General features: G+C 44.7%; 1 protein-coding gene across 4 annotated transcripts in view; it reads left to right on the forward strand.

Annotated features, from left to right (window-relative positions):
- The first annotated feature begins 378 nt into the window (after window positions 1-378).
- Window positions 379-26,297, forward strand: part of FLACC1 (flagellum associated containing coiled-coil domains 1) — a 28,517-nt gene continuing 2,598 nt past the window's right edge. The window contains exons 1-14 of one of the 4 annotated variants that reach the window (XM_081894417.1): window positions 440-465; window positions 2,323-2,425; window positions 2,859-3,002; window positions 5,675-5,729; window positions 6,323-6,462; window positions 7,636-7,656; window positions 10,557-10,650; window positions 11,400-11,461; window positions 14,304-14,401; window positions 16,510-16,562; window positions 17,699-17,798; window positions 20,790-20,893; window positions 23,275-23,337; window positions 25,667-25,756. In XM_081894417.1, coding sequence (XP_081750543.1) covers window positions 2,409-2,425; window positions 2,859-3,002; window positions 5,675-5,729; window positions 6,323-6,462; window positions 7,636-7,656; window positions 10,557-10,650; window positions 11,400-11,461; window positions 14,304-14,401; window positions 16,510-16,562; window positions 17,699-17,798; window positions 20,790-20,893; window positions 23,275-23,337; window positions 25,667-25,756 — 1,041 coding nt within the window. In that variant the 5' untranslated portion in view covers window positions 440-465; window positions 2,323-2,408. Of the gene's footprint in view, window positions 466-2,322; window positions 2,484-2,858; window positions 3,003-5,674; window positions 5,730-6,322; window positions 6,463-7,635; window positions 7,657-10,556; window positions 10,651-11,399; window positions 11,462-14,303; window positions 14,402-16,509; window positions 16,563-17,698; window positions 17,799-20,789; window positions 20,894-23,274; window positions 23,338-25,666; window positions 25,757-26,297 lie in introns of those variants that run through there. The other 3 variants (XM_081894418.1, XM_081894419.1, XM_081894420.1) reach the window with 3 other exon arrangements.

The following is a 26,297-nucleotide window of genomic DNA, read 5'->3' on the forward strand; positions in this document are numbered from 1 at the left end:
TATGAAGCTTGGACATGGTATTGTGTATGAATGAATGTACAAGCGAGTTGCGATGTGTGTAACAAATTGGGGACAAAGGGTGGGATATACATTTAATAAATAAAATAGCGAATCATCTAAAAACTGGCCAAGGAAGGACCTGTTCCTTTAGTTATTGCAAAGGCTCAACTATTGAGTGATCTTTATGCTCACTTTTAATGTACTTTTCCCTTGCTTTTACCTTCTAATGGTTTTGTAATTCAGAATCCAAGAGTAAGCTGAATAAGCTGAATGCCTCTTTGTTTTTGGAACAGATAGGTTTAAGCAAAATCTATATTCCCAACTATATGGCGGGGCCAAGCTTGTCTCTGTACTGTGCCTTTAAGAGTGGAATGGAAGGAAACTCGAGAATAGGCTTGTTGCCGTGGTGAGAAAGAAAACTTAAATCACCCAGAGAGAAAGAAGAGGAAGGAAAAAGTGCAAGCAGTAAGACATACTGGCTGCCTTAATCCCCCAGCTTCCTCAGCTTCGGGTTTAAATTCACAGAATGGAGACTGCAAAGTAGTGAGATGTTATAGCTGTGGTTTCTCTTGATTGCTTTTAAGTTGTCCCCTTTTAATAGAGCTGGCCCAGGATATCTGGACAAATGATCTCCCCCTGACAGCAAGTGCCCCCACAATCCTGAAACTCTTGCTCTGACAAAGTGCACTGCCTATTCAAATCATTTGTCTTATGTCCACATCTTTAACACGACAAAAATCGGGGTCCTTTCAGCACCAAATAATTATATTTTAGAGAACAATGTGTACAATTAGATATAAACCTAAAATAGAAAATGGATATTTTTCCCTTTCCCAAGCTTCTTCAGTTATGCGTGCATTTTAAGTCTTTCAAAGACTTCAGTGTGTTTGGATATTCTGCTATTTATTTTTTACTGTGGTGGTTCCATTACGGCAGAATTTTCCGACTGTATGTTGTGACACATCAGTGTGTTGGCTGCAATGTTTAGGTGTGTCTCAAATCTTCCATTCTTGGGCAAGGTAATTGAGCGGGTGATTGCTAAATGTGGACCATTTGAATCCCTTCCAGTCAGATTCAGGTCTCATCATGGGACTGAAACTGCCTTGGTTGAGCTGGTTGATGATCTCCGGCGGGCTAGGGACAAAGGTGAAAGTTCTGCTAGATCTCTCTGCGGCCTTTGATACCATAGACCACGACATCCTTCTGGACCGTCTAGTGGGGCTGGGAGCTGGGGGCACTGTTATACAATGGTTCCGCTCCTCCTTCCTGGGCCATGCCCAGAAAGTGGTGTTGGGGGTTGAGTGTTCAGACCCCCTGGGCTCTCACTTGTGGGGTGTCTCAGGGTTCCGTCCTCTCCCCCATGCTTTTTAATAATGAAGCCACTGGGAGAGATCATCCTGGGGTTTGGACTGGGTGTTCATCAGAAGGCGGATGATACCCATTTCTACCAATCTTTTAAATTGGAACCAGTGTGAGTGTCTGGAGGCATGGAGGATGGATAGCGGCTAACAGATTGAGGCTGAATCCTGACAAGACAGAAGTACTGTTTTTGGGAGATGGGGCAGGCGGGTGTAGAGGACTCCCTGGTCCTGAATGGGGTAACTGTGCCCCTGAAGGACCAGGTGTGCAGCCCGGGAGTCATTTTGGGCTCACAGCTGTCCATGGAGGTGCAGGTCAATTCTCTGTCCAGGGCAGCTGTCTATCAGCTCCACCTGGTAACGCAGGCTGAGACCCTACTTGCCTGCGGACTGTCTTGCCAGAGTGGTGCATGCTCTGGTTATCTCCCACTTGGACTACTGCAATGCGCTCTACGTGGGGCTACCTTTGAAGGTGACCCAGAAACTACATGTAGCAACTAGACTGGAAACTGGGAGTGGCCGCCAAGACCACATAACACTGGTCTTGAAAGACCTACATTGGCTTCCCGTACGTTTCCAAGCACAATTCAAAGTGTTGGTAATGACCTTTAACTCCCAGTACATTTCTGATCACAATTCAGAGTGCTGGTGCTGACATTTAAAGCTCTAAACGGCCTCAGCCCAGTATACCTGAAGGAGTGTCTCCACCCCAATCATTCAGCCCGGACGCTGAGGTCCAGCTCTGAAGGCCTTCTGGTGGTTCCCTTGCTGCAAGAAGCCAAGTTGCAGGGAACTAGAGAGAGGGCCTTCTCAGTAGTGGCACCCGCCCTGTGGAACGCCCTCCCATCAGATGTCAAGGGAAATAAGCAACTATCTGACTTTTAGAAGACATTTGAAGGCAGCCCTGTTTAGGGAAGTTTTTAATGTCTGATGTTTTATTGTATTTTTAATATTTTGTTGGAAGCTGCCCAGAGTGGCTGGAGAAACCCTCTGTGCCTTACTTGAGAGAGGATGCTGCTCTATCTGAAGGGTCCCAAGTCCAGTTGAAAGATGAAGAACCATAAGAAGTGAGAGCAGGAGACTTGGAGGATACCCATCAACACTTCCCAGCCAGTAGGCACACAGGTCACCTGGTCCCCATAGTCTTGCCCAGCATGGTGTAGCATGTTATGCTTCTATGTAAATCTGTGGCCCTTCAGAACACCCAATTCCCATCAGTCCTGGCCAGCATGACCAACGTTTGTGGATAATGAGAGCTGTAGCCAGCAACATATAGAGAACCACAAGTTCCTCATCACTCATTTAAATTATAGTAATTATACATTCACGGGCCTTTTATACTAAAAAAGACTGCTTTCTTTTAGCTGTCCCCCATACGTTGTTTCCAAATCTTCACATTCTAAAGCACATTCTACCAGCTTAGAGGAGCACCTTCCTTCCCTTGGAAGCACACATAAAGCAGTCTGTCTCTGATGTTCCATTTTGCCTCCCCATCTACAGGGTTTTGATTGCAGAAGCCCCAAGAACAGCAGACATGTCCCAGCTCCAGTCCCAGACCTTGTACTGCCCCTGCTGGGATCCTTGGAAGACAGGATACAAAAGACTTGACAGAGCTAAGGCAGGCACGCTGTCTCAGAAGCCCAAGTAAGAGGGGAAATGTTCAACATTGGTGGAGAAGCAATAGCATCACTCGGTTTAATAGCAAACTCAGAGTCTCTGTTCCATCCGAAATGGACATCCTTTTTATTGCGCATTCATGATGATCTGTGCTCATTATGCTGTCAGGGCGGGTCATACACAATACGGTCGGCACCTGCAAAAGCTCTAAGGCCTCCACACTGCTTCATCTTTCGTCAATGTATTTCCCATAACTTTGTGCTGAAATCCAGTAACTCTTTGTGCCACAAATGTTCTGGTTTACTTAGTTGTGCATTTGTTGTACTATAGCCCCTCTGGACAGCATTGGTGAAGCATCGCAGAACAAACTGAAGCAGAATCCACCACAAATGCTGACTGTCAAGGACTCTCCCAAGATTTCAGGCAGGAGTCTCCCCCATCCATTCCACAAGATGCTGGAAATGGAAACTAGCACTAGGGTCTGCCATTGAGCTAAAACCCTTGTGGTGTTCCATACCTTTCAGATTTTGCAATGATTTACCGTATTTTTTGCTCTATAAGACACACTTTCCCCCTCCTAAAAAGTAAGGGAAAATGTGTGTGCGTCTTACGGAGCAAATGTTTGCTGCGCAGCTAAGCCAGAAGCCAGAACAGGGAGAGGGAGCGCTGTGCAGCACGGGGCTCTGTCCCTTCCCCCACCTCCCAGAAAAGCCCCCAAGAGCCACGCTCCCTTTAAAGAGTGTGCGGCTCTTGCGGGAGGTGGGGGAAGGGACAGAGGGCAGCAGCCTCTTCCGGGCAGGGGGAGCCTTCATCCTGCTGCCCGGGAGAGGCTTCAGCAGCTATCCCAGAAGCCAGAGCAGCAAGAGGCTATCCCTGAAGCCAGGTCCCTCTTGCTGTTCTGGCTTCTGGGATTCATAATATTTTTTTTTCTTGTTTTCCTCCCCCCAAAACTAGGTGCATCTTATTGTCTGGTGTGTCCTATAGAGCGAAAAATACGGTACATGTTTGTTTTCTTCTGTCCATCGTCTTGCGTATCCTACAGAAAGGCGCTTAAGAAATGTTTTATAAAAATCAATCGGCACGTAAATATTTGTCATTTGTTCTTTGTTACTCCACCTGCTTCTCCTAATTTGCTAATAGGAATGATGATGCTCTGACCTAGCTCACTGAAGCCTAGAAGGCTGCTCTAAGGAGAGGAGAAGGTCAAGCATAAATATCTCGTCTCTCTTCCTTCTTACTGCCTTAGGAACGTGTTCTTATGCTCCCTCATGTGTGGCTGGCGGAAGCCAGGAAGATGCCAGTAATGTCACTATGCTGTCTTTTTAAATGTCACCGGAACGATGCTCAGGTCCCTTCGGCTTCTCCCCATGATGGATTTTTGCAGGAATTTTGCAGGGAAGGGAGTCCAGAAGGGCCTTCCCCTCCTCTCCTCTCCTCCCTGCAGACACTGGGGCTCCCCACCCCCACCCCATTCTTGCTCCATTAGTCCCAGGTGCATCTACTTTGCCACTGCAAAAACAAGGTGCTGAACTGGCCCAGCAGTGCTCTCCCCATGCTGTCATGTTATGTAGATGCCTCCATAATAAGATTTATTTCTATATTTTAATATAATTTATATCCTGCCTTTTCTGCCCAGTTAGGGTGCTCCGTAGTGGTTTGGATAGGAAGGCTAAAACCTTCACATGTGCACAAACTCACAGTACTCATACAGCAAGGCAACACAAAAAACGAAACTGCATTTCCACCAAACAACAGTTGTGAAATCCTTCAAATGAGTGGATGTTGTGGGCAAGCTTCCAGGTATCTCTGGATTGCTTCCATTGTGTTTTACAGTACAGTATTACAAAACCACAGAGCCTAGGACTTGCCGGTTCGAATCGGTGAGCTCCTGTTGCTCGGTCCCTGCTCCTGCCAACCCAGCAGTTTGAAAGCACATCAAAGTGCAAGTAGATAAATAGGTACCACTCTGGCGGGAAGGTAAACAGCGTTTCTGTGCGCTGCTCTGGTTCGCCAGAAGTGGCTTAGTCATGCTGCCCACATGACCCAGAAGCTGTACGCCGGCTCCCTCGGCCAATAAAGCGAGATGAGCACCGCAACCCCAGAGTTGGTCACAACTGGACCTAATGGCCAGGGGTCCCTTTACCCTTTACCTTTATTACAAACCAAACTATTCCAGTAGTCTCCTGTTGCACGTGCTTGCTGCCATGAGAGAAGCAGAAGCAGAAGGAATCCTGTGTATAAACACTGTAATCCTGCTTAGCTGAAGAACAGGTAACATCAATGGATTGAAAGCGACAAGCAGTGCTATAGCTCTTCTGCAAAATGCAAAGCAATTATAAGCAAATGTCGAATGGAATCATTGTACAAACTGGCAGCTATTTATTTGAAAGAGGATGATGGATCAGTCAACCGAATTGCTACAAGGAAAATTCTTCAGACGACTCAGACGACTCAGTTGTCAAGCTTTTAAAAGCTTGAGAAGCAACATGCCTTCCCTGCTGCTGTGGACAGAAATCCAGTTATCAAAGTGTAACTTTATATGCATTCATATAAAAAATAATTACTATCTTATGTGAGAAGATGTAACTTTCAGAAATAAACGTCCATTCCACCTGTGTATAAGAGAAACTCATGGATCCTGTTTTTAATGGGATAGGGAAAGGGGTATTTTTACAAGTCACATCATTGTCTTGTTTCAGGCTGAAATTTTGCAGACCTAACGCACAACCACTAAGAAGCAGGGAGCCTCGAGATGTGAGTAGAACAAAACATTTCTTCCCTTTTTTAATTTGCAATCTTCTTTCTTTCCTCTTTGCAACAACCTTGTTAAGAAAAATAAGTTTTGATTTTGGAGGAGTCTTCATAGTTCAAAGACCCCAAACTCTGTTTCTATACTTTTCACTTATATTATATACAACTTACATTAATGTCTACTCAGAGTCCATTCTGTTTATAGTTGAGGAATATATTTTAGATCCAGAATCCAGAGTGAAGTTCACTCTCTGTTGTCAGTGCCCATTGATGGGATTTTCAGTGGGCTCTCCTTTCTTCCAGTAAAAAAGAAATTTTGCAGCTCTCTAAAATGTATTTGGGCTAGGCCTTAGATGGATTTCTAGAGGAAAGGAGTCCAGCCTGGAGGCTGAGAACTGCTTAACTGAAAAGTTTTGCTCCAATAAAATGCACCCAACTCATTGTTCTGTGTGCCTCCTTTGTGTAGCACAAACGCAACGCCCTTGAGAATATGGTACTTTACTTAAAAATAAATAAATGCCTCTGTCAGTTTGAGGGGCGCTGGATTTTAAATGCTAGGATTCCACAGAGTGCAGTCCCTTTTGTTTTAACCCCAGATATCAAAGGAGATTGAAGATGAGATCACTCCTGGCTTTACCGTGTCTCACAGTAAGGATCATATCAGTGTCACGCTGGGCGAGGAATTCTTTGAGAAGAAGAAGCCTGATGAGGAAGTTGCCAAGCCCCCTGTGCTCAGGTAATCTTACACAGGTAACTAGCGTTCTTCCTGACTTGAGGACTTGAGAATATATGATGCAGCAGTGTTGGCGGGAGGTCAATGACAGGTGGAGTCAATTAATTCCAGCTTGCTCTGCTTTCTGCCTGCTGAGTTCAAGGGCTAAATGGAGGGCAAGACAAAGGAAGCTGGCAGCCAGGGCTACCCCCTAGACTGCTTGTAAGAGGGGGGTTACCAGCTGGCTGCAAGGCAGACTGAGGTTGGTGGGGCAGTGCCCACACCCCAGCCTCCTCTGCTCCACAAGTGTGTGAAGAATCAGTAACAACATTTATGTAAGGCAATTTTCACATTGGTCATGCAGGGTATCTGTAGACGTGTTGCATTTCCTTCAACCTAGCAAGGGAGTTAAATGCTTGCCAAATGCAGGCAACGTTCACACAAATTTCTTCTCGTTCCTTTACGTGCGGAGGCATCATGTGGTGATACAGTTCCACCGGCTAATGCCTTTTGAGCCCACTACAAATGTCAACAAGTTTGTTAATAATGGTTTCTCTCGGTTCCTCGTTTTCTTCACGCGTTTCCCCCTCATATAATGCATCGTCGTATCTTTATTTCCACTGACATATGCACTTTCCCCTAATGTAGGGCACCTTTTTGGTTGCGTTTCAGTTTGCGTATCGCTTTAGGAAGTGTGAATTAAGTAGATACGCATTAAAATGTGGACCAAACCAAATTTCCCATCCATCCTTGTTGGTGAGAGTTGTGCCTTCACAAACACACACACACACACATATTATCTTTGTACCTGTGTCCAGAAAGTCTATTGAAGGTCCTCAGTTTAGCCACCTGAAGACACGCGTCATGAAGCATTGCGTCCTGTGTGGCTCTTCGCTATGTTCGTCACTGGGCTGCAGTGAATCTAATTTCTGTGTACGTCATCTGCATCCAGACAGGTGACTTGCAAAGGCTTTGGAACAAGCAGAATTCAGTTTGTAACTCGCACTCAGTACTGTGTAGATCATTCCTTTGGCATTGATACATCTATTTTGAAATGAGAATGTTTAGTAGTGGTGACTTAACAGCATCTCTCTCTCTCTCTCTCTCTCTCTCTCTCTCTCTCTCTCTCTCTCTCTCTCTCTCTCTATCTATCTATCTATCTCTATCTCTCTCTCTGCCTTTTAACCTTCTTTGCAGTTTTCCACCTAAGCTTGAAACGTAAGTACCAATCTAACCGCCCCTCACACAACCCCCTCACCTCAGCTTCCTTTTTGTGCATTACAGTAACAATTGTTGCTTAAGATACCCTCCTCCCGGTTTCCTTCCCCCACTTCAGTGCCACCCCTTCTTCCAGGATATTGCTTTGACAGGAACTTGCAAGATGTATTGTGGCTCAGTAAGTCACTGCACATGGTTACCCTGGCAACAAGAATTATTGTCAGGAGGAAGGCCAGAGGCCCTGTTCAATTTGACACTACTGGTTTAGCTTTACGCTCGTTTATCTCTCTCTCACACACAAACACACACCCTTGCTCTGGAGTACTAATTGTCTGCAGTGGATTTTCTTCGGGGGTGTTCTGTGTTTTCGCTTTTGCTCCTCTATGTGGAGTATTTGACGCATACTATAGCTATGACTCTGGCGCTGCTGCCACATACCTGGATGGAGCAGGGCACCATTGAGGTCAGGTGCACTGACGGACCCAATCCAGCATTCTCACCAGTGTCCCTGTGCAGCACTGACCTCCTTGCCCTGCCCTGTCCAGGTCAGCAGCAGCGACAGCTGTACTGGGAGAGTGGCTGTGACACCGCCCCTTCTGCCCCTTTCCTTAGAATTACCGTATTTTTTGCTCCATAAGACTCACTTTTTCCCTTCTAAAAAGTAGGGGAAAATGTGTGTGCATCTTATGGAGTGAATGCAGGCTGCGCAGCTATCCCAGAAACCAGAACAGCAAGAGGGATTGTTGCTTTCCTCCTCCAAAAACTAGGTGCGTCTTGTGGTCTGGTGCGTCTTGTAGAGTGAAAAAGAAGGTGTTGTGCTGGAATTTTCCCTCACCCCCAAATCTGCCCTGGAGCGTTGGGGGGAACCCCAAATCAGATTTAGGGAGCATGCAGTGCAAGGAAAGGCAGAGAACTTCCCCTTGCAGAAGGAGAAATCCTTGCGTGGACCTTAGTGCTTTATTGAATGCAATTCGGATTGCTTGGCACTTAATCTAGACTGGGATTCTCTCCCAAGAAGGTTGTTTTTAGCCAAGCAATTATAGGACCATTGCATCGCCAGTTACTAATGTTGTGAATAGTTGTTGTGCCAGTCTTCTATACATTTGAGGTTTGCTATGCCTGTTCTGTTTCATGGCTTTTAGGCTCACTGTTAACAATGTATGTGTGTGCGCATACATGTTTGTTTTATAGGTAATAAAGGTAAAGGGACCCCTGACCATTAGGTCCAGTCGTGACCGACTCTGGGGTTGCGGCGCTCATCTCGCTTTATTGGCCGAGGGAGCCGGCGTACAGCTTCCGGGTCATGTGGCCAGCATGACTAAGCCGCTTCTGGCAAACCAAAGCAGTGCACGGAAACGCCGTTTACCTTCCCACTGGAGCGGTACCTATTTATCTACTTGCACTTTGACATGTTTTCGAACTGCTAGGTTGGCAGTAGCAGGGACCGAGCAACGGGAGCTCACCCTGTTGTGGGGATTCGAACCGCCAACCTTCTGATCGGCAAGTCCTAGGCTCTGTAGTTTAACCCACAGCTCCACCCGCGTCCCTTTTGTAGGTAATAGTTACAGATAAATATTCATAAAAATATTTATAAATTTCTGCTAGCTGAGTGTACGCCTCAGGCAACCAATACCTTTAAATTTCTCACAGCCCTGTGTTCTATAAGCCAGTGATACCTGCTTCAATGTGAACATTCCTATCCCATACATTTAAAGCACATCCAATGCACATTTGAAGCAGATGACAAATAATGCTGGGAACTGTAGTTTTCCCCTCAGTGGGCTGCCACACCCAACACCTGTAACAAACTACTGTTCCCATAATTCTTTTGCGGGGGAATCTTGGACTTCAAAAGTGTGTTGGGTGTGCTTTAAATATATGCGGTGTGGATCTGCTGGAGCAGCGGGAGAGGAGTGCGTTTGCTGAACATTTTGTTTGTCTGCTTGCTCCTTCCACCTTGAAACCCACGCAAGCCTTGCCCAAGGCAAGAGCCAAATAATAATAATAATAATAATAATAATAATAATAATAATAATAATTTATTATTTATACTCCGCCCATCTGGCTGGGTTTCCCCAGCCACTCTGGGCGGCTTCCAAAAGAATATTAAAATACTGTGATACATCAAACATTAAAAGCTTCCCTAAACAGGGCTGCCTTCAGATGTCTTCTAAAGGTCTGGTAGTTGTTGTTCTCTTTGACATCTGGTGGGAGGGTGTTCCACAGGGAGGGCGCCACTACCGAGAAGGCCCTCTGCCTGGTTCCCTGTAACTTGGCTTCTCGCAGTGAGGGAACCGCCTCAAAGCCAATAGCCTGTTTGCTGGAGGATAATCCTGAGACTGCTACCCATTGACATGCTTTGGTTTGATGCTCTGAACTTCTGTAGCATCGTTGCAATTAGGAAAGGATGAAGCTTAGCTTTGATTTAAAATCTGAACGGAACAAAGCTCCTCTGCCTTCCATCACCTGGGGTATACTGTGCTGCGCTGACATAGGGTCCCGCCAGCACTGATCCCTTCCAGGCAAAGAGAAGAGATTAGACTCACAGAAACCGCAAAATAGCATTTGCAGTCATATAGAAAAGAGGGAGAGAAATGACTCTTCCATTGTGAGCAAGGAAAGCCTATCTTTAAACTTCGTCCATACTTACTTCCTTCTCTCCCCGCATAAGACAGAGGGTGTAGAGGCACCAGTTTCTTTTCCCTCTCTGTTTTAACTTGGTGCAGACAGCAAACCCCCTCGGCCCCACCACCTCCTCAACCCCAACTGCCAAACAGATAAGGGAATCCTATAAACCATTTTAGTTGCAGTTATTGATTTTCCTACTCTTGATCCTTCCGACATTATGAGATTTGCCAACCAGCAAGTTTCGCTGTACAGATACAGTGTTGGTCTTGCAGGGAGGACATTATAGGTGACTTGGTGGAACAGACTGCTGAGCTCACAGCTATAATGGAGCAATTGCGCCGAGACCACCAAGCAAGCCACAAACAGGTGAGTCATTTTCATTTTGGGTCCTGCTGTTGGAAACTTAGAAAATGTAGCCTTGTACAGTGGTACCTTGGTTTACATACGTTTCAGGTTACATACGCTTCAGGTTACGGACTCCGCTAACCCAGAAATAGTACCTCGGGTTAAGAATTTTGCTTCGGGATGAGAACAGAGGAGAGCGAGGGCAACCATAGAGAAAGCAGTTCAGAGAGAGAAGGGAGAGGAGGAGGCGGAGGCACGGGCAGGTGTTCCAAAGGCTACAAGGGAAGGACCGCAAGCGCTTCTCCCATAGATTTGTAGTGGTAGACTAGCATAGATGGTCTGATCTGCAGGTTTACTTTGGGCGCTATTCCCCCCCTTCCTCCCACCCCACCTGATGGAACTGAGAGCTGCAGATGGAGCATGAGAGAAAAGATACAGAACTGCAGCAGCATCTTCGTAGCTTGGACTTCGTTTTCCGTGAAAAGTGGTTGCTGCTTGTAGTTATTTAATTGCAGTGTTTCATTGGCTGGTGTCTTGAGCAGCAACCTCTGGAAACGAAGGGCTAAAAACCGGCACTGCTCTCCAAAATTATCTGGTCCCTTTTAACTGGTTGACTAAAATCCCTTATTTTGGCTGCTGGTCCCTTATTTTCAAATCTGTAAGTTGACAGCTATGACTCTATGTGCTGTGAAAGCACCTGAAGGTACCTTGCAAAGGCAGCTCCCCTCGTTCACCTTTATACAGAGGTTATTGTCTCTTTCTTTTCGTAGTTGGAGAAAGAGATGGAAGACAAAAGGAATGAAATGCAAGAGGAACACGAAAACAAAATGAGGTATGGCTATTTCTACGTGCAAGATGGATCCATTTATTTTGCAGCCGCTATTCTGCATTTTGTTTTGGATAACCTCGCCTGTCCCGGGACACAGATAGTGGGTAACAAAAAGAGCCATTTTTGCCAGGGCCAGTATAGATGAGGAAGGGATCAGCCCTGCCCACAACAGCCACTATTGGCGTTTTTAAATTATTTTTTTTTTTATCATATTTTTTATTATTATTTTAATGATATAAACATACAACATAAAACAGTGCAAAATCCAAATATTGAGATTACTCTGAATCTCTTGACTTCCCCCCATCCCTTCCATGGGTCCTTTTAATTCTATTTTCAGCTGTATATCAGTACTTCTCCAATTTTTCTTTTTTAATTATTTTATTTTCAATGCAAAATCATGACAAAAATTACAAACATTGAATCCAAAATAATACTATACACAAGAAAGAAAAACAGAACATACAAAAAAAGAGAAAAAAGAAGAAAAAAGGAAAGGAAAACAAAACAAAAAATGACAAAAAAGCATACATCTACAAATAAAACCATATCATCATTCTAGTCATTACATACATATACACATACTTCTCCAATTTTCATCTTCCTAAGTTATCTATACGCTCTATTACATTACAAGTGTATCTAAAATCCTGCTAATGTTTTGACCTGTTTACAATGATTTTGTATATACAATATAAACATTCTCCCCCCCCCCCTTTTTTAATTCCTTGTCTTCTTTATTCCTGAGCTTGCCAGTTAATTTTGCCATTTCGGCATAGTCCATCAACTTGATTTGCCATTCTATTGGCATTTTTTTAAAGCATGCATTCGATGCAAGGAAATATTTAACGTAATGTCTAGTTTAACCTACAAAAAGGCAGACCATTCCCCTGCGGGCTCTTCCAGATAGCCTATTGATTGCGCATTCATGATGACTTCTGCTTCATGCCTGCAAAAGTTTCAGAGTGGACATCCTGATCTGTTTCCAGTTGATGCATGTTCTGTCACTTCCAAATGAAATCCTGTCATTTTTTACACTGCAAATGCTGCGGATTCTGTTTTTGGTCCAACTTTTCTTGCAATGTTATTGCGGGAGAGCTCCCTCCACAGGTGGAAATAATGTAGTAACATTGGGGAAGACCAACCAAGTGGAATTATGTACAGACAGAATTATGTACAGACATCTACCACACCTGTCAGCCAATCACCCATTCCCACCGCCCTTCTGAGTAATACCCCTCCACACCCCCTCACTATATATAAAGGTCTGGCGACTTCTGTTTCAGTGTATCTGAAGAAGTGTGCATGCAAACGAAAGCTCATACCAAGAACAAACTTAGTTGGTCTCTAAGGTGCTACTAGACAATTTTTTAATTTTTTAATATATTTCTATGTACAGCCAGTTTGGTATAAATCCACCACTGATATGCTAGGATCATTATTATTTCAATAGATTTTATTGAAATTTGTAAGAAAATTTACAAAGGGTTAACATTAAATATCCAATTTTTAAATCAAAGATTAAAAAAACCCTAATTAAATCAAAACACAAACCAAAAGGAAGAAAATAAAAAGAGGGAAAAGGAAGGAAGGAAGGAAGGAAGGAAGGAAGGAAGGAAGGAAGGAAGGAAGGAAGGAAGGAAGGAAGGAAGGAAGGAAGGAAGGAAAAATAGAACTTCTGATTCTTCATCTGTCAGCTATATATAGAAAATTATTCAAAACATTCACTCCATGATAACATCCAACTATTCCACTTTCTATAAACCAATATCTTTCTTCAATCCTCAAACCCAGAGACCATACGTTTGTTTTCTTTTTCCTGCAAAAAAACTATAAGGAGTTTCCAAACTTTATTAAATATTGCCAATGCTTTTTCTCTTCTCATTAAATTTGTCACCTTTGCCAGTCTTCCTCCATGGAGGTAGGCAGTGCTGAATCTTTCCATCTTTGTGGGTACAAAAGTCTCAGCGCTGTGACCATTGCGTGAATGACATGTCGCAGAATAAAGGACAACTGAAGTAACGATTGGATGATGTGACGCAGAAAGTTCTGTGGGAAGAATAATTAAATAAATAAACATGCTGGTTTTCCTCCTGTTGGTATAGGTGTTATTCTCAAAACACTGTACAGCTGTAATATAGGAAAATATATATATATTTTTAATAAGAATAAGTGGCGGTATTCTCAAAGCAGTTTAGAACTGAATAATAACACACCCACCCAAATAATCTTCCCTGGGTGGCGCTGTGGGTAAAACCGCAGAGGCTAGGACTTGCTGGTCGGAAGGTCAGCAGTTTGAATGCCCGCGACGGGGTGAGCTCCCGTTGCTCAGTCCCTGCTCCTGCCAACCTAGCAGTTCGAAAGCATGTCAGAGTGCAAGTAGATAAATAGGTACCGCTCCGGCAGGAAGGTAAACGGCTTTTCTGTGCGCTGCTCTGGTTCGCCAGAAGCATCTTACTCATGCTGGCCACATGACCCGGAAGTTGCATGCGGGCTCCCTTGACCAATAATGCAAGATGAGTGCCACAACCCCAGAGTCTGCCACGACTGGACCTAATGGTCAGGGGTCCCTTTACCTTTACCTTTTACACCCAAATAATAAATAGTGGTACTAGTAGTACATGATTGATATTAGGCAGAATCCACAGTTACCTGAGAAGATTCCCCTATCCCCGGTCTACTTCAGAGGGTCCTCCAAACCCCTGGAGCAGATTTGGACAGATGGCTGTAGCAAGAGAGGAGAGGCAGTGAAGTCTCATTACGGCAAGAGAAGGCTGTGCACAAACAGCATTCCATACAGCCCATTGTTGTTGTCTTTTAATCGAAAGCTACGTTGTCTTTGCAGGGAGATGCAGTCACATCATGCAGCAGAGATGAACGCCTTGGAAGAGCAGTACAAGAAAGAGCTGCGAAACGAGAGGGCGCACGCCCAGGAGAAGCTGGGTAGGACTCGGGGGCCAAACTACCTGTTACACTGTACAGTAGTATTCCGGCAGTCCTAGTTGCAGGGGAGGCTGGTCCAACCTTAGCTAGTCCTCAGCCAGCCCCGCAGCTACCTCCCTTCTTATTTACCGTGTTTTTCGCTCTATAGGATGCACCAGATGATAAGATGCACCTAGTTTAGGGGGGAGGAAAACAAGAAAAAAAATATTTTGAATCCCAGAAGCCAGAACAGCAAGAGGGACCTGGCTTCTGGGATACCGTGTGGCTGTTCTGGCTTCTGGAATAAGCGTGCCAAGCCTCTTCAGGGCAGCGGGATGAAGGCTCCCCCTGCCCGGAAGAGGCTAAGGCAGAAGCCAGGGCAGGCGCTTCGCTGAAGGGGCGCTGCGCAGAGAGGGAGAACTGCGCAGCACCCCTTCAGCGAAGCGGGAGGAGGAACAGAAGGGGCTCCGTTCCTCCTCCCGCTCCGCTGAAGGGGTGCTGCGCAGCTCTACCTCTCTGCACAGTGCCATTCACTCCATAAGACGCACTCACATTTACTTTATAGGAGGGGGAAAGTGCATCCTATGAAGCGAAAAATACGGTACAACCAGTCAAGACCAGCCCATCTATGAGGCTTACTGAGGCAATTGCCTCAGGGTGGCAGGTTCACAACAATTGGGATGAGCGGCAGTTCCTGGCCTGCAGGGAGCCCGACAATGAGACCCCTGGCCGCCTGACAATGACAACAACACCTCTTCCTCTTCCCTGTCTTTGTAAAATCAAGAAGGCCACAGAGCAGCTTTTTAAAACATCTCAGCCAGGGGTGCCCAAACTTTTTTCAAAGAGGGCCAGATTTGATGAAGTGGACATACGTGAGAGGCGAGCAAAGTTGTTAGGATTGAAGCTGTTAAGCTAAATTGTTGAGGTGTTTTTTTTACAATTTTACCCCAAAGTTGTTGAGCTTTTTTAGGATTTTACCCCAGGACATATACTGCCACAGGGGGCCAGATTAAATTGACCAGTGGGCTGGATTAGCCCCCCAAAACGGACTTTGGATATGCCTGATCTCAGGAGCTGAGGAACATCTGATTTGGGATCATCTATCTGTTAAGCAGGAAGGATCTGAATGTTCTGTGCCTTCAAACAGAGGATAGGATAGGAGTTGATAATAACCATGCAGAACCAATCAAAGATATTATGATAAAAATTGCGGGCCAACAAGACCTATAACAAGGGACAAGATCCCTGCCAGCATATGAATCAATCTGGCAAACCTGATTCAAAAATACACACCCACACCCCACTCACACACAAAAATAATTCTCACTACAGCAACCAAAGACAACCAAACACACCCTAAGCCACCCCCAACCTCTCTCACCACCACGGAAATACAACAAGTGAATAGTAAGAGAACCCATACAAGTAACACTGACACAACCCCTCACACACACTAAGTAGAATAACAGAAGCATAACCACCCCACCCCACCTCCCACTCCTCCCTCCCTCCTCCTCCTCCTCCTCCTCCTCCTCCTCCTCCTCCTCCTCCTCCTCCTTCTTCTTCTTCTTCCAAATGGTTAAGCCAATTCATAAACCAAGAACTCATACATTGACCACTAATAATGAAACATGTTGTACATATTTTTCCACATTTAGTATGCTATTTTTGTGATATACAAATGACATGAGAAAACTTGGTATACTTGTTTGTTATAACATTAGTCTTGTTTATAAAACCCAATTAAAAAAACAAGGGACAAGACATACAGGTCCTTGTCTGTTAATGCTAGAAGCCTCAAAGCGGCAAGTTATAATGCCCCCATGGTTAGAAGTGAACACTGGGGGCAGCCATGTTTTTGCTGTGAAATTCCCTCTGAGGGTGGCAGAACATCGCTGGTCCCTCTGTGGGTCTTGCTCTTCTCTTCCAAGAGTGTGGTGAGAAGAAGCCTTTGACTGTGAGCAGCCAGACATGACAATTGTATTTCTAAGGCGCTGTTAATTTCTGGGGAAGGCATGTTGTTGACCGAGCAGCCAATTAATTTCCCTTCAGGAAAACAACTGAGAAACAACTGTTTGATTTCGGTAGTTCCGTGTGTGGAGCATTTTATTTTCCCCTTCCCCCCTTAGCTGGGATGCAGAAGGAATACAAGTATCTGAAGAATGCGTTCCGTGTGTACCAGGTAAGATTTAAATTATACCACCCGTCTGAGGTAATCCTAAACTCCTACAAGTCTCCTAAGAGCCTTAAAGACCAACAGTTTGTTTGTTGCCTAAGGTTTTTTGGGCGAGAGCCTGCTTTGTCAGGTGCACGGTGCGCTGTCCCCGTATGCATAGTTGGTCTCATGAAAGACTGCAGTCCAGTTGTCACAGACACCTTGCATTTCATGGCTGCTTGATCTATGGCCAGAGCCAGTGTTGCTGCAGTCCCAGCCCAACTGACTGGCTACCTCAGCAATGACAGGTAATCCAGAAGTGGCAAAATTAATCTGCAACGTCTGGAGTCTTCTGAACCCAATACAGAAAAGGAAGGACGATCAGGCTGCCTCAGATGCTCTTGCACAGTTGCCACCCCTTCCCCGTTTTCTGATTCATAACCAGTGTCCCCCTGAAGTACTTTGAAGACTTGCAGGCAAAAGATGGTGTAAAATTGCCATCTGGTTGTTGGCATCCGTCTGTCCCGAGAGACAATGGAGTACGTATTGGCAAAACCTATTGGTGTTTCGCAACTTTCTGACTAGTTGCAGGACCTTAGCCAGACCTAGCAGAGTACACGCAGAATCCACGGAAGCAGCTGGCAACTTGGCTGCAGACAGGATGGACAAAGCAGGAACCAGGAACTTGTAGTTAGGTGTTTATTATATAGTGGACTATTTACAGGAACAGAACACGGATCTTTTGCTAGCTCTCTCTGACACGACTCATAACTCCTACACTGACACAGAACTCTGAACATGAACACTGAACTAACACACTCCAGTTAGTAGGTCATTAATTATCACTCCTTTGAGAGAGCTTGACCAATCAGGGAGCGGTCTCTATGTCTCTGTTATCACCAGGCAGACTTACTCCTTCAGATTGCCTTCTGGCTGTGTGCCAAACCTTAATTGACCCTGTGTGAGTAGCTGCACATACACAGTTTCCCAACAGTACGCTTACAGGGGTGAAGTCAAACCGCTGCGTTAGCACTGTCAAAGTGACCTCTCTGGCACACAAGCCTCAGCAGTGTTTATGGAGGTCCTGGGTTGCCCGGACGTCAGGACTCCCCTTTAAATTGGCACCTACATTTAAAAATAATAATCATTTTCTCTCTCTTTAGGATAGTATTTCTGATGAAATGGAGGAGAAGTGGCTGAGAAGGCAAGCAGAATGGAAAAAGAGTGAGAGGACTGAACGGGAGAAGGCCTTGTTACAACAAAGTGAGTCCAAGAGAGGGGTTGCATCTTATTTGTATTGTATATAGCGGGTGGCGCTTTGGGTTAAACCACAGAGCCTAGGACTTGCTGATCAGAAGGTCGGCGGTTCGAATCTCTGCGACAGGGTGAGCTCCCGTTGCTCGGTCCCTGCTCCTGCCAACCCAGCAGATTGAAAGCAAGTCAAAGTGCAAGTAGATAAATAGGTACCGCTCCGGCGGGAAGGTAAACGGCATTTCTGTGCGCTGCTCTGGTTCGCCAGAAGTGGCTTAGTCATGCTGACCACATGACCCGGAAGCTGTACGCTGGCTCCTTCGGCCAATAAAGCGAGATGAGCGCCGCAACCCCAGAGTCGGCCATGACTGGAGCTAATGGTCAGGGGTCCCTTTACTTTTATTGTATATAGCAGTGCTATATACAGTATATTTGGGTTGAAAGGGAAATGGTGTTTGCCCATGCAAATCAATCTGGTGAATACGGTATTTGCTGCCATTATTGCTTTCAGTCTGCAGATGATACGTAACTGATTACTCCCCACCCCACCATTGATGTTGTGTTTCCTTTGCACTGAAATGAATCGGGTGGAAAAACATGACGGCATTACATTCTTTCACCACCGCAGACAGCAAGACAGATAATGTAGCTTTTGCCAGAAGACAAACCGCAGCAGCATTGAAACGCTGCTGCAAACGAAAAATGCGAGGGCAGAACGGAAAACAACACCTCCTTATATCTCTGCATGTGTGCAACAATTTGAACCTCAGTTATTTGCCTTTTGACCTGAGTCCAGTTTGAACTCTGTTCACATTCATCTGAGTTTACGAAGTTCCGTGTGTTTTTGGCTTGGCTTGGCTCATTCTGATAAATGTTCCTGTTCCCTGTGGAGTCAGATGGGTGGGTGAGCCTTTAATTATTGATATCCTCTCTGGAACCAGAGCAAATTGCTCATTAACTCTCTTTTTTTCCTTTGCAAGATCTCAATTAACGAGAGTTTGCTTTGGCTGCGAAGAGGAAAGGGATGATTAAGGGCCCACCTACGCTCCCATCTTGCAAACAGAAAAAGAATTGCAATGAAGGGCCGATTCAGGAAGGTCCATGTTAATGGATAGGAAGTGTTAAGAGAGTGATAAGGTCTAAGATATAAAATAAATGTTCATAAATGTACCAGGCAAACACATACATAAATATATAAACCACATGTCTGAAACAGTACAGGAAAACAGTTCTGAAACCATTTTGACTCTCCCAAATTGACCTCAAATGTTTCTCTGCAAGGAGGAAGGAAATGGGAAAAGCTCCCCATTGTCTCTTTGCTCACGAATCCTGTCTTAAGGGCTTTTCTGTGTATGAATAGGCTGAGCCTTTGACCTGGATTCAGGAACTGAGTATTTACCATCACAATGAGAGCCAGTGTGGTGTAGTGGTAAGAGCGATAGACTCGTAATCTGGTGTACGGGGTTCGCTTCCCCGCTCCTCCACATGCAGCTGCTGGGTAACCTTGGGCCAGTCACACTTCTCTGAAGTCTCTCAAACCCCAATCACCTCACAGAGTGTTTGTTGTGGGGGAGGAAGGGAAAGGAGAATGTTAGCCGCTTTGAGACTCCTTCAGGTAGTGATAAAGCGGGATATCAAATCCAAACTACTACTACTACTACTACTATTCTTCTTCTTCTTCTTCTTCTTCTTCTTCTTCTTCTTCTTCTTCTTCTTCTTCTTCTTCTTCTTCTTCTTCTTCTTCTTCTTCTTCTTCTTCTTCTTCTTCAGAATAGCCAGGATGCCCTGGTAAAAGCAATCAGTAACCATTATTAGGTATCCTGGCAGACAGGTTTTCTCCTGTAGACTGTCCCTTCAGTGATGTATGTATGATGTATTGGGGGTGGCCTTGAGCTACAGGGTGGCCATTTCAAAAGTCTATATAAGTGCTTGCACTCCAATGTTCTGGGCTCTTCTGCGGGCGTGGGGGGTGAGCACCCTGTTGCAACAATTTAATAAAGATCAGGCTTACTAGCCGCCTTGCTTCTCAATATTGTCTGATTGGCCTCTGGGCCCATCACCTTCTGGCAAATAGAAGGGGAAGAAATGGAGGCAGTGAAAGATTTTACTTTCTTGGGCTCCATGATCACTGCAGATGGTGACAGGAGTCACAAAATTAAAAGACGCCTGCTTCTTGGAAGAAAAGCAATGACAAACCTAGACAGCATCTTAAAAAGCAGAGACATCACTTTGCCAACAAAGGTCTGTATAGTTAAAGCTACGGTTCTCCCAATAGTGATGTATGGAAGTAAGAGCTGGACCATAAAGAAGGCTGATTGCCGAAGAGTGGATGCTTTTGAATTATGGTGCTGGAGGAGACTCTTGAGAGTCCCATGGACTGCAAGAAGATCAAACCTATCCATTCTGAAGGAGGGCCTGGCGTACTCTGGTCCATGGGGTCACGAACAGTCGGACTCGACTAAACAACTAAACAACAACAACAGTTTTCTCCTACCAATAGAGAACCTACGTAAGGACTCTATACGGGCTCTTGGGTACCCCAAAAGGGAAAAGGAGCAAGTTTTTTCTTATAACAGGAAGCAACTCATTGTAGAGGTGAAAGCTGAGTAGCAGAAGCCACATTAAAATAAAGAGGCAAGGAGGAGACAACAGGTCAGCTGTAGGGGAAAGCGGAACCTATTATGAACAGGACATTTCTGCAGAAATATACATTTTCCCTCTAAATGGGCACTGCTGGATTTCTATGGCGAAGACTGCTCTGTATTAAGTGCCATATGGAACCATGATTTTAATTCTGCTTCCAGGTGGTTGCAGCACTAAAGATCCCTAGTGTAAAAGCAGCCAACCTTCTCTCTTCTGTTAAGAGGACACCACTGTATGAATCTCCCACATCTAGCAAATGGCACCCAATGTTTTAAGCACATCAACTTTATTACTAAGAAATATAAAGTTTTGGTGACACACATGGTTAATGCAGACCTAAAAATCTAATCTTATCCACAGAGCAATCGTTGACAAAAAAGTTTGAGCAGGCGATAGAAGAACAGAAGCTTATCATTCAGAATAACAGTTTTTTAGTAGGCAAAGTTTATGAAAAAGAAAGAGAAGTAAGTGGTGTTTATTATAAAGCACTGTGGGGCTACTGTTCCTTTAACAGAAAACTCTCCCCTTACAAATCCTGCCCCTTCTAATGCTCCCTATTGACATGGCCTGGGAATTAGCGATATCTTGCTCCTTAATTATTCTTATTCTCTTCAGTGGCTGGCTGAAACTACTGGTTGCTGCCATGCTCTTCCTTTACTCCTGTTATATTGCAATAGTATTATTTTGCCGTAAAAACGAAGTTATTGTTGTTGATCTTCAATGAAAGGACAGCAATAATTAAAGCCTGAGTCTCTGGGGAACAGGGACTAATCCCATTCATTCAGTAATCTCATTCATTGATTAATCGCTATGTAAGGGGCTGAACAATGGGACGTAGGCGGCGCTGTGGGTTAAACCACAGAGCCTAGGACTTGCCGATCAGAAGGTTGGCGGTTCGAATCCCCGCGACGGGGTGAGCTCCCGTTGCTCGGTCCCTGCTCCTGCCAACCTAGCAGTTCGAAAGCACGTCAAAGTGCAAGTAGATAAATAGGTACCGCTCCAGTGGGAAGGTAAACAGCGTTTCTGTGCACTGCTCTGGTTTGCCAGAAGTGGCTTAGTCATGCTGGCCACATGACCCGGAAGCTGTACGCTGGCTCCCTCGGCCAATAAAGCGAGATGAGCACCGCAACCCCAGAGTCGGTCATGACTGGACCTAATGGTCAGGGGTCCCTTTTACCTTTACCTTTAAGGGGCTGAACATAAAAATGAAAATGTTGTACTGGACATTATATGGGGCTGTACCTGAAAGGCGGAAGCTTTCAATTAATGTTGCAAGGGTCCTTTGTTAAATGGAGCCTAGTTGTGAGTAAATATTACTCCCAGATCTTGCTGTGCAGAAGGGCAGTACGAGACCATATAGTGCCATGTTCATTCTGCTTCCAGCTGATTGTGAATAATGAGTGCCTTAGCAGCACTAAAAAGTAAGTAAAATATTAAGAAACAAAGAAAAATCGGTACAATATGTTGTAGGAAAGTATTAGAAAGTGCATTAAAAGTACAGTTGTACCTCGGGTTACATACGCTTCAAGTTACAGACGCTTCAGGTTACAGACTTCGCTAACCCAGAAATAGTACCTTGGATTAAGAACTTTGCTTCAGGATGAGACCAGAAATCGTGCTCTGGCGGCGCGGCAGCAGTGGGAGGCCCTATTAGCTAAAGTGGTCTTCAGGTTAAGAACAGTTTCAGGTGAAGAACGGACCTCCAGAACGAATTAAGTACTTAACCCAAGGTACCACTGTAAGGTAATAATAATAAGTACATTCAAAATCATAAATGTCAACTATATTGGGAAATGATGGGAATTCCACAATTATTTTATCATTTTACAGTGGTACCTCAGGTTACAATACACTTCAGGTTACATACACTTCAGGTTACAGACTCCGCTAACCCAGAAATAGTGCTTCAGGTTAAGAACTTTGCTTCAGGATGAGAACAGAAATCGTGCTCTGGTGGCGCGGGAGCAGCAGGAGGCCCCATTAGCTAAAGTGACGCTTCAGGTTAAGAACAGTTTCAGGTTAAGTACGGACCTCCGGAACGAATTAAGTACTTAACCTGAGGTACCACTGCATTTTACTTTGATATATGTTATTTTATTTTATGTAATATTATTTGATCTTAGCTTAGTGGAAATCTAAGTGGAATTTGAAGTTTAAATTTACATTTTATAGTAATTCAACTTAAGATTTTTTCCTATGTATATTAATTTCAATAAAGTGGGATAATAATAATAGTAGTAGTAGTAGTAGTAGTAGTAGTAGTAGTAGTAGTTTTGGTGTAGAAGCAACCTTAGCCAGAGGTATAGAGAAATGGAGGTTGTTACCGGCTAGCACACTTTCTCTGACGTTCAGTTTTCTTGGAAGGGAAAATCTTTCCAGGATTTGAGCAGTTCTCCTTAGTTTTCATTTTGATTTATCATACAAGTACCGTTTAAGCAGAAGTTTGTATGCGCAGGCATGTGAAGTGCTGATCCGCATGCAGATTACCGTAGTTCAGAGTGAGGAGAGCCTTAGAAATAACGAGCTCCCCTAATATTAAGTGCTAACAAAAATCCTTAGTATCATCAAGCCATTGCAAAAAAAAAAAAAAAAGAGTACATGTATGAAACCTGCCATAAATTAAATAGATCTGCTTTATCCATTCTAGATCCCAAATAACATTCCCCCCCCCCTCGGTTTTGTTACATCAGCTGAAGGCTGCTTCTGTGTCCTGATTTCACCTGTATTTGTAGAGGCACCCCCAAGGTTTCATAATGAGTCTACTTAGAAGTAAATGTTGTTTGAAGATGCGCTTTACTCTACACTATTCCTTACTGTAACTTTTATCCCTTTTTTTCTTTTCCAGGAGTTCCAAAAGCAGCAACAGGAAGCCATGGATCAAATTGCTGAATTAAAAAAACATATTGAGGCAAGTAAGGGACGCGAGTGGCGCGTGGGTTAAACCACAGAGCCTAGGACTTGCCAATCGGAAGGTCGGCAGTTCGAATCTCTGCGACGGGGTGAGCTCCCGTTGCTCGGTCCCTGCTCCTGCCAACCTAGCAGTTCGAAAGCACGTCAGAGTGCAAGTAGATAAATAGGTACCACTCCAGCGGGAAGGTAAATGGCATTTCCGTGCGCTGCTCTGGTTCGCCAGAAGCGGCTTAGTCATGCTGGCCACATGACCCAGAAGCTGTATGCCGGCGCCCTCGGCCAATAAAGCGAGATGAGCGCCGCAACGCCAGAGTCGGCCACGACTGGACCTAATGGTCAGGGGTCCCTTTACCTTTACCTATTGGTAAACACTTTGAACAGAATGTAACCGAATCTTATGTAACAAAACAAAAACAGACAAGACATTCAGGAACCATCATAGTGAAGTGGTTAAGCTTTGGACTAGGACCAGAGAGACCTGGGTTTGAAATCCCTGTTCAGTCATGAATCAAACTGCATGAACATGAGAGTGATTAGCTGCCAGCCTAACCTTGCAAGGTTAAAATGTGTAGGGCAAAATGAAACTGTTTGGGGAAAGTGTGGGATGTTAACAGCACAGTTGTACCTCGGAAGTCGAATGGAATCCGTTCTGGAAGTCCGTTCGACTTTGAAAACGTTCGGAAACCAATCGGAAGCCGCGTCGGATGTTTGGGTTCCAAAGGACGTTCGCAAACCAGAACACTCCCTTACAGGTTTGCGGCATTCGGGAGCCAAAACGTTCGACCCGCAAGGCGTTCCACTTCCGAGGTACAACTGTATTAAGCGGATCTGCAGGAATGTTTTCGTTTGAAGTGCTCCTGTTCAGTGATCCTGCCAGCCAGTTATGCCCTATTTCAGGATACTCCAGTCCATTACCTCCCCATCCCACTTTCCCAGACACAACACATTCTGTCACCACTGATCATACTTAGTTCTTTTTCCCTTTAGGCAGCCCTAGGCAATGGTGGACGGAACCAGATGAGAAAGGGTGCAGAGCAATGAAGACATTCCCCCCCTCCGTCTTTGTTCAGTAGGCTAGTTTCTACATACAGTATACTTACACCAACCTGTGAAAGATAGATAAAACTTTATTCGCATTAGCCAATGGCCATAGCAACAGTAAACCATTACAGTATCCACAGAAAAGGAAATTTGATATAAGAGCACAATTTAAAGTCCTGAATCAGCCGTCAGTTAGTGGCCCTTATTGTGATTGCCCCTGCTATGAGCCTAGCAACCTGCTGTTATCTGCTCATTTTGATCTGATAGAAGAAAGGAAATGGTGGCAGTGGTTGAGCGCCCTGGGGTGGTTAGTACCAGTGGGGTGATGATCTCGTTCCTCAGGTCTTTGTAGAGAGTGCAAGACAGGAGAACGTGTGCCACTGTTCCGTCTCCACAGGGGCAAAGACGTTTCTCAGGTGGGATCTTTTGGAACTGACCCTCAAGTATCACAGATGGCAAAACACCCAGTCTTGCAAGTGTAAAAGGACGTCTGTATTTTGGGATTAGAAGCTTGTGCAGATATGGGGCCAGAGAATCAAAATGGAGAGGGGAAATTGAACACACCAAGGGCAGAATTTCCTTATAGTGGCCAGGTTTTTCTGATGCTCAATATCTTTTCTGATGTTTGCTTTAGTAGAGCCCATAGTGAGTAGGTGTTGTCGGGATAGGACACCACCCTGTGTTCTCCATCCAGACAAGTAAGAGACCTTATCAGAGTTCAATGGCACATTCCAGCCAGGCAAAAACATTCAAGGAGGGTATGAAGCAAGGCCCATGACAGGCAGGACCCACAGAAAGTAGGTGTGGTCTGGCGAGGGTCCTGGGGACTAGACAAGAGAAGCGTGGAGGGCTGCATTTGGCCCCTTGGCCTCAAGTTCTCCACCCCCTGCCCTAAAAGGTTAATTTATAAATGAAAAGATCTAGAACTTAGGAATGGAAAACACAACAATGCAGCCAAGGTTATTATTTTGCTGTTGCTACACCAATTCGAAACACCTATAACATTACATGTAGAAAATATCCAGCAGGGCTTTTACAGCGTCTGGGTTTTGTGGAGTGAACTTTTCCAGCAGTGATCCTTTGGTGCCATGTAAAAAGTACCAGTATCCCAGAAGGCCTTTGTTTAGGAATGTGCTTTGGCTCCAGAGGTGTTTTAGGTATAGCTTACAGTCCTTTTTTTACTTTGTTTCATTGTGCAGTTCTTAAATTGTCGTTGTGTTGCTCTGCACAGTGGTGGATGTGCAGAATATAAGCATCTTAAAATAATGTGTTCCATCCAATAAAAGGGTTTGGATATGGAAATTAAGGAGAAGAATGAGACTTTGGATGCTATTGCAGCCACTCTTCACAAGACAGAGACTGAACTCCGGAATGAGGTGAGAACTGGGGGATTACCAAGCATTATTAATGCAGCGATACCAGAGTATCACCCCAGTGGCGATGGGAAACGGGTTTTGTGGCCTGTGTGTGGTTTTCAATGTTTAACTTGCGCTTTCTACAGCTGATCTATGATGGAATATTGCAACCTGTGTTCTGATAGATTGAAACAGGTATATTCCCGAAGGACTGATAGTATTTATCTTTCCCAGCTTTTGCGACCCCCAGATATTGGACTACAACTCCCATCATCCATGACTATTTGCCATGCCGGAGGGTGCTGATGGGATTTGGAGTACCCAAACACATTGAAGTACATGATCAAGCAATTGTAAAATTGTCAACAAGTCCCTATCAGGGAAAGAGGTGGCTTAGAAGTAAATATTTAATAATATACTAATGCCCAGGTCTTAAGTGAGGGATGATGGGAAACCGAACTCTTTGATCTATAGGTAGTCTTGCAATGGCTGGAGAGTTTAGTGCAATAATTTAGTGCAATAACTAATCTCAGATTAGCCCTATGGAGAGATTGGCTCAAAT

Source organism: Podarcis melisellensis, assembly GCF_964234715.1.
Source record: "Podarcis melisellensis genome assembly, chromosome: 1".
In the NCBI taxonomy this organism is placed as follows: Eukaryota; Metazoa; Chordata; class Lepidosauria; order Squamata; family Lacertidae; genus Podarcis; species Podarcis melisellensis.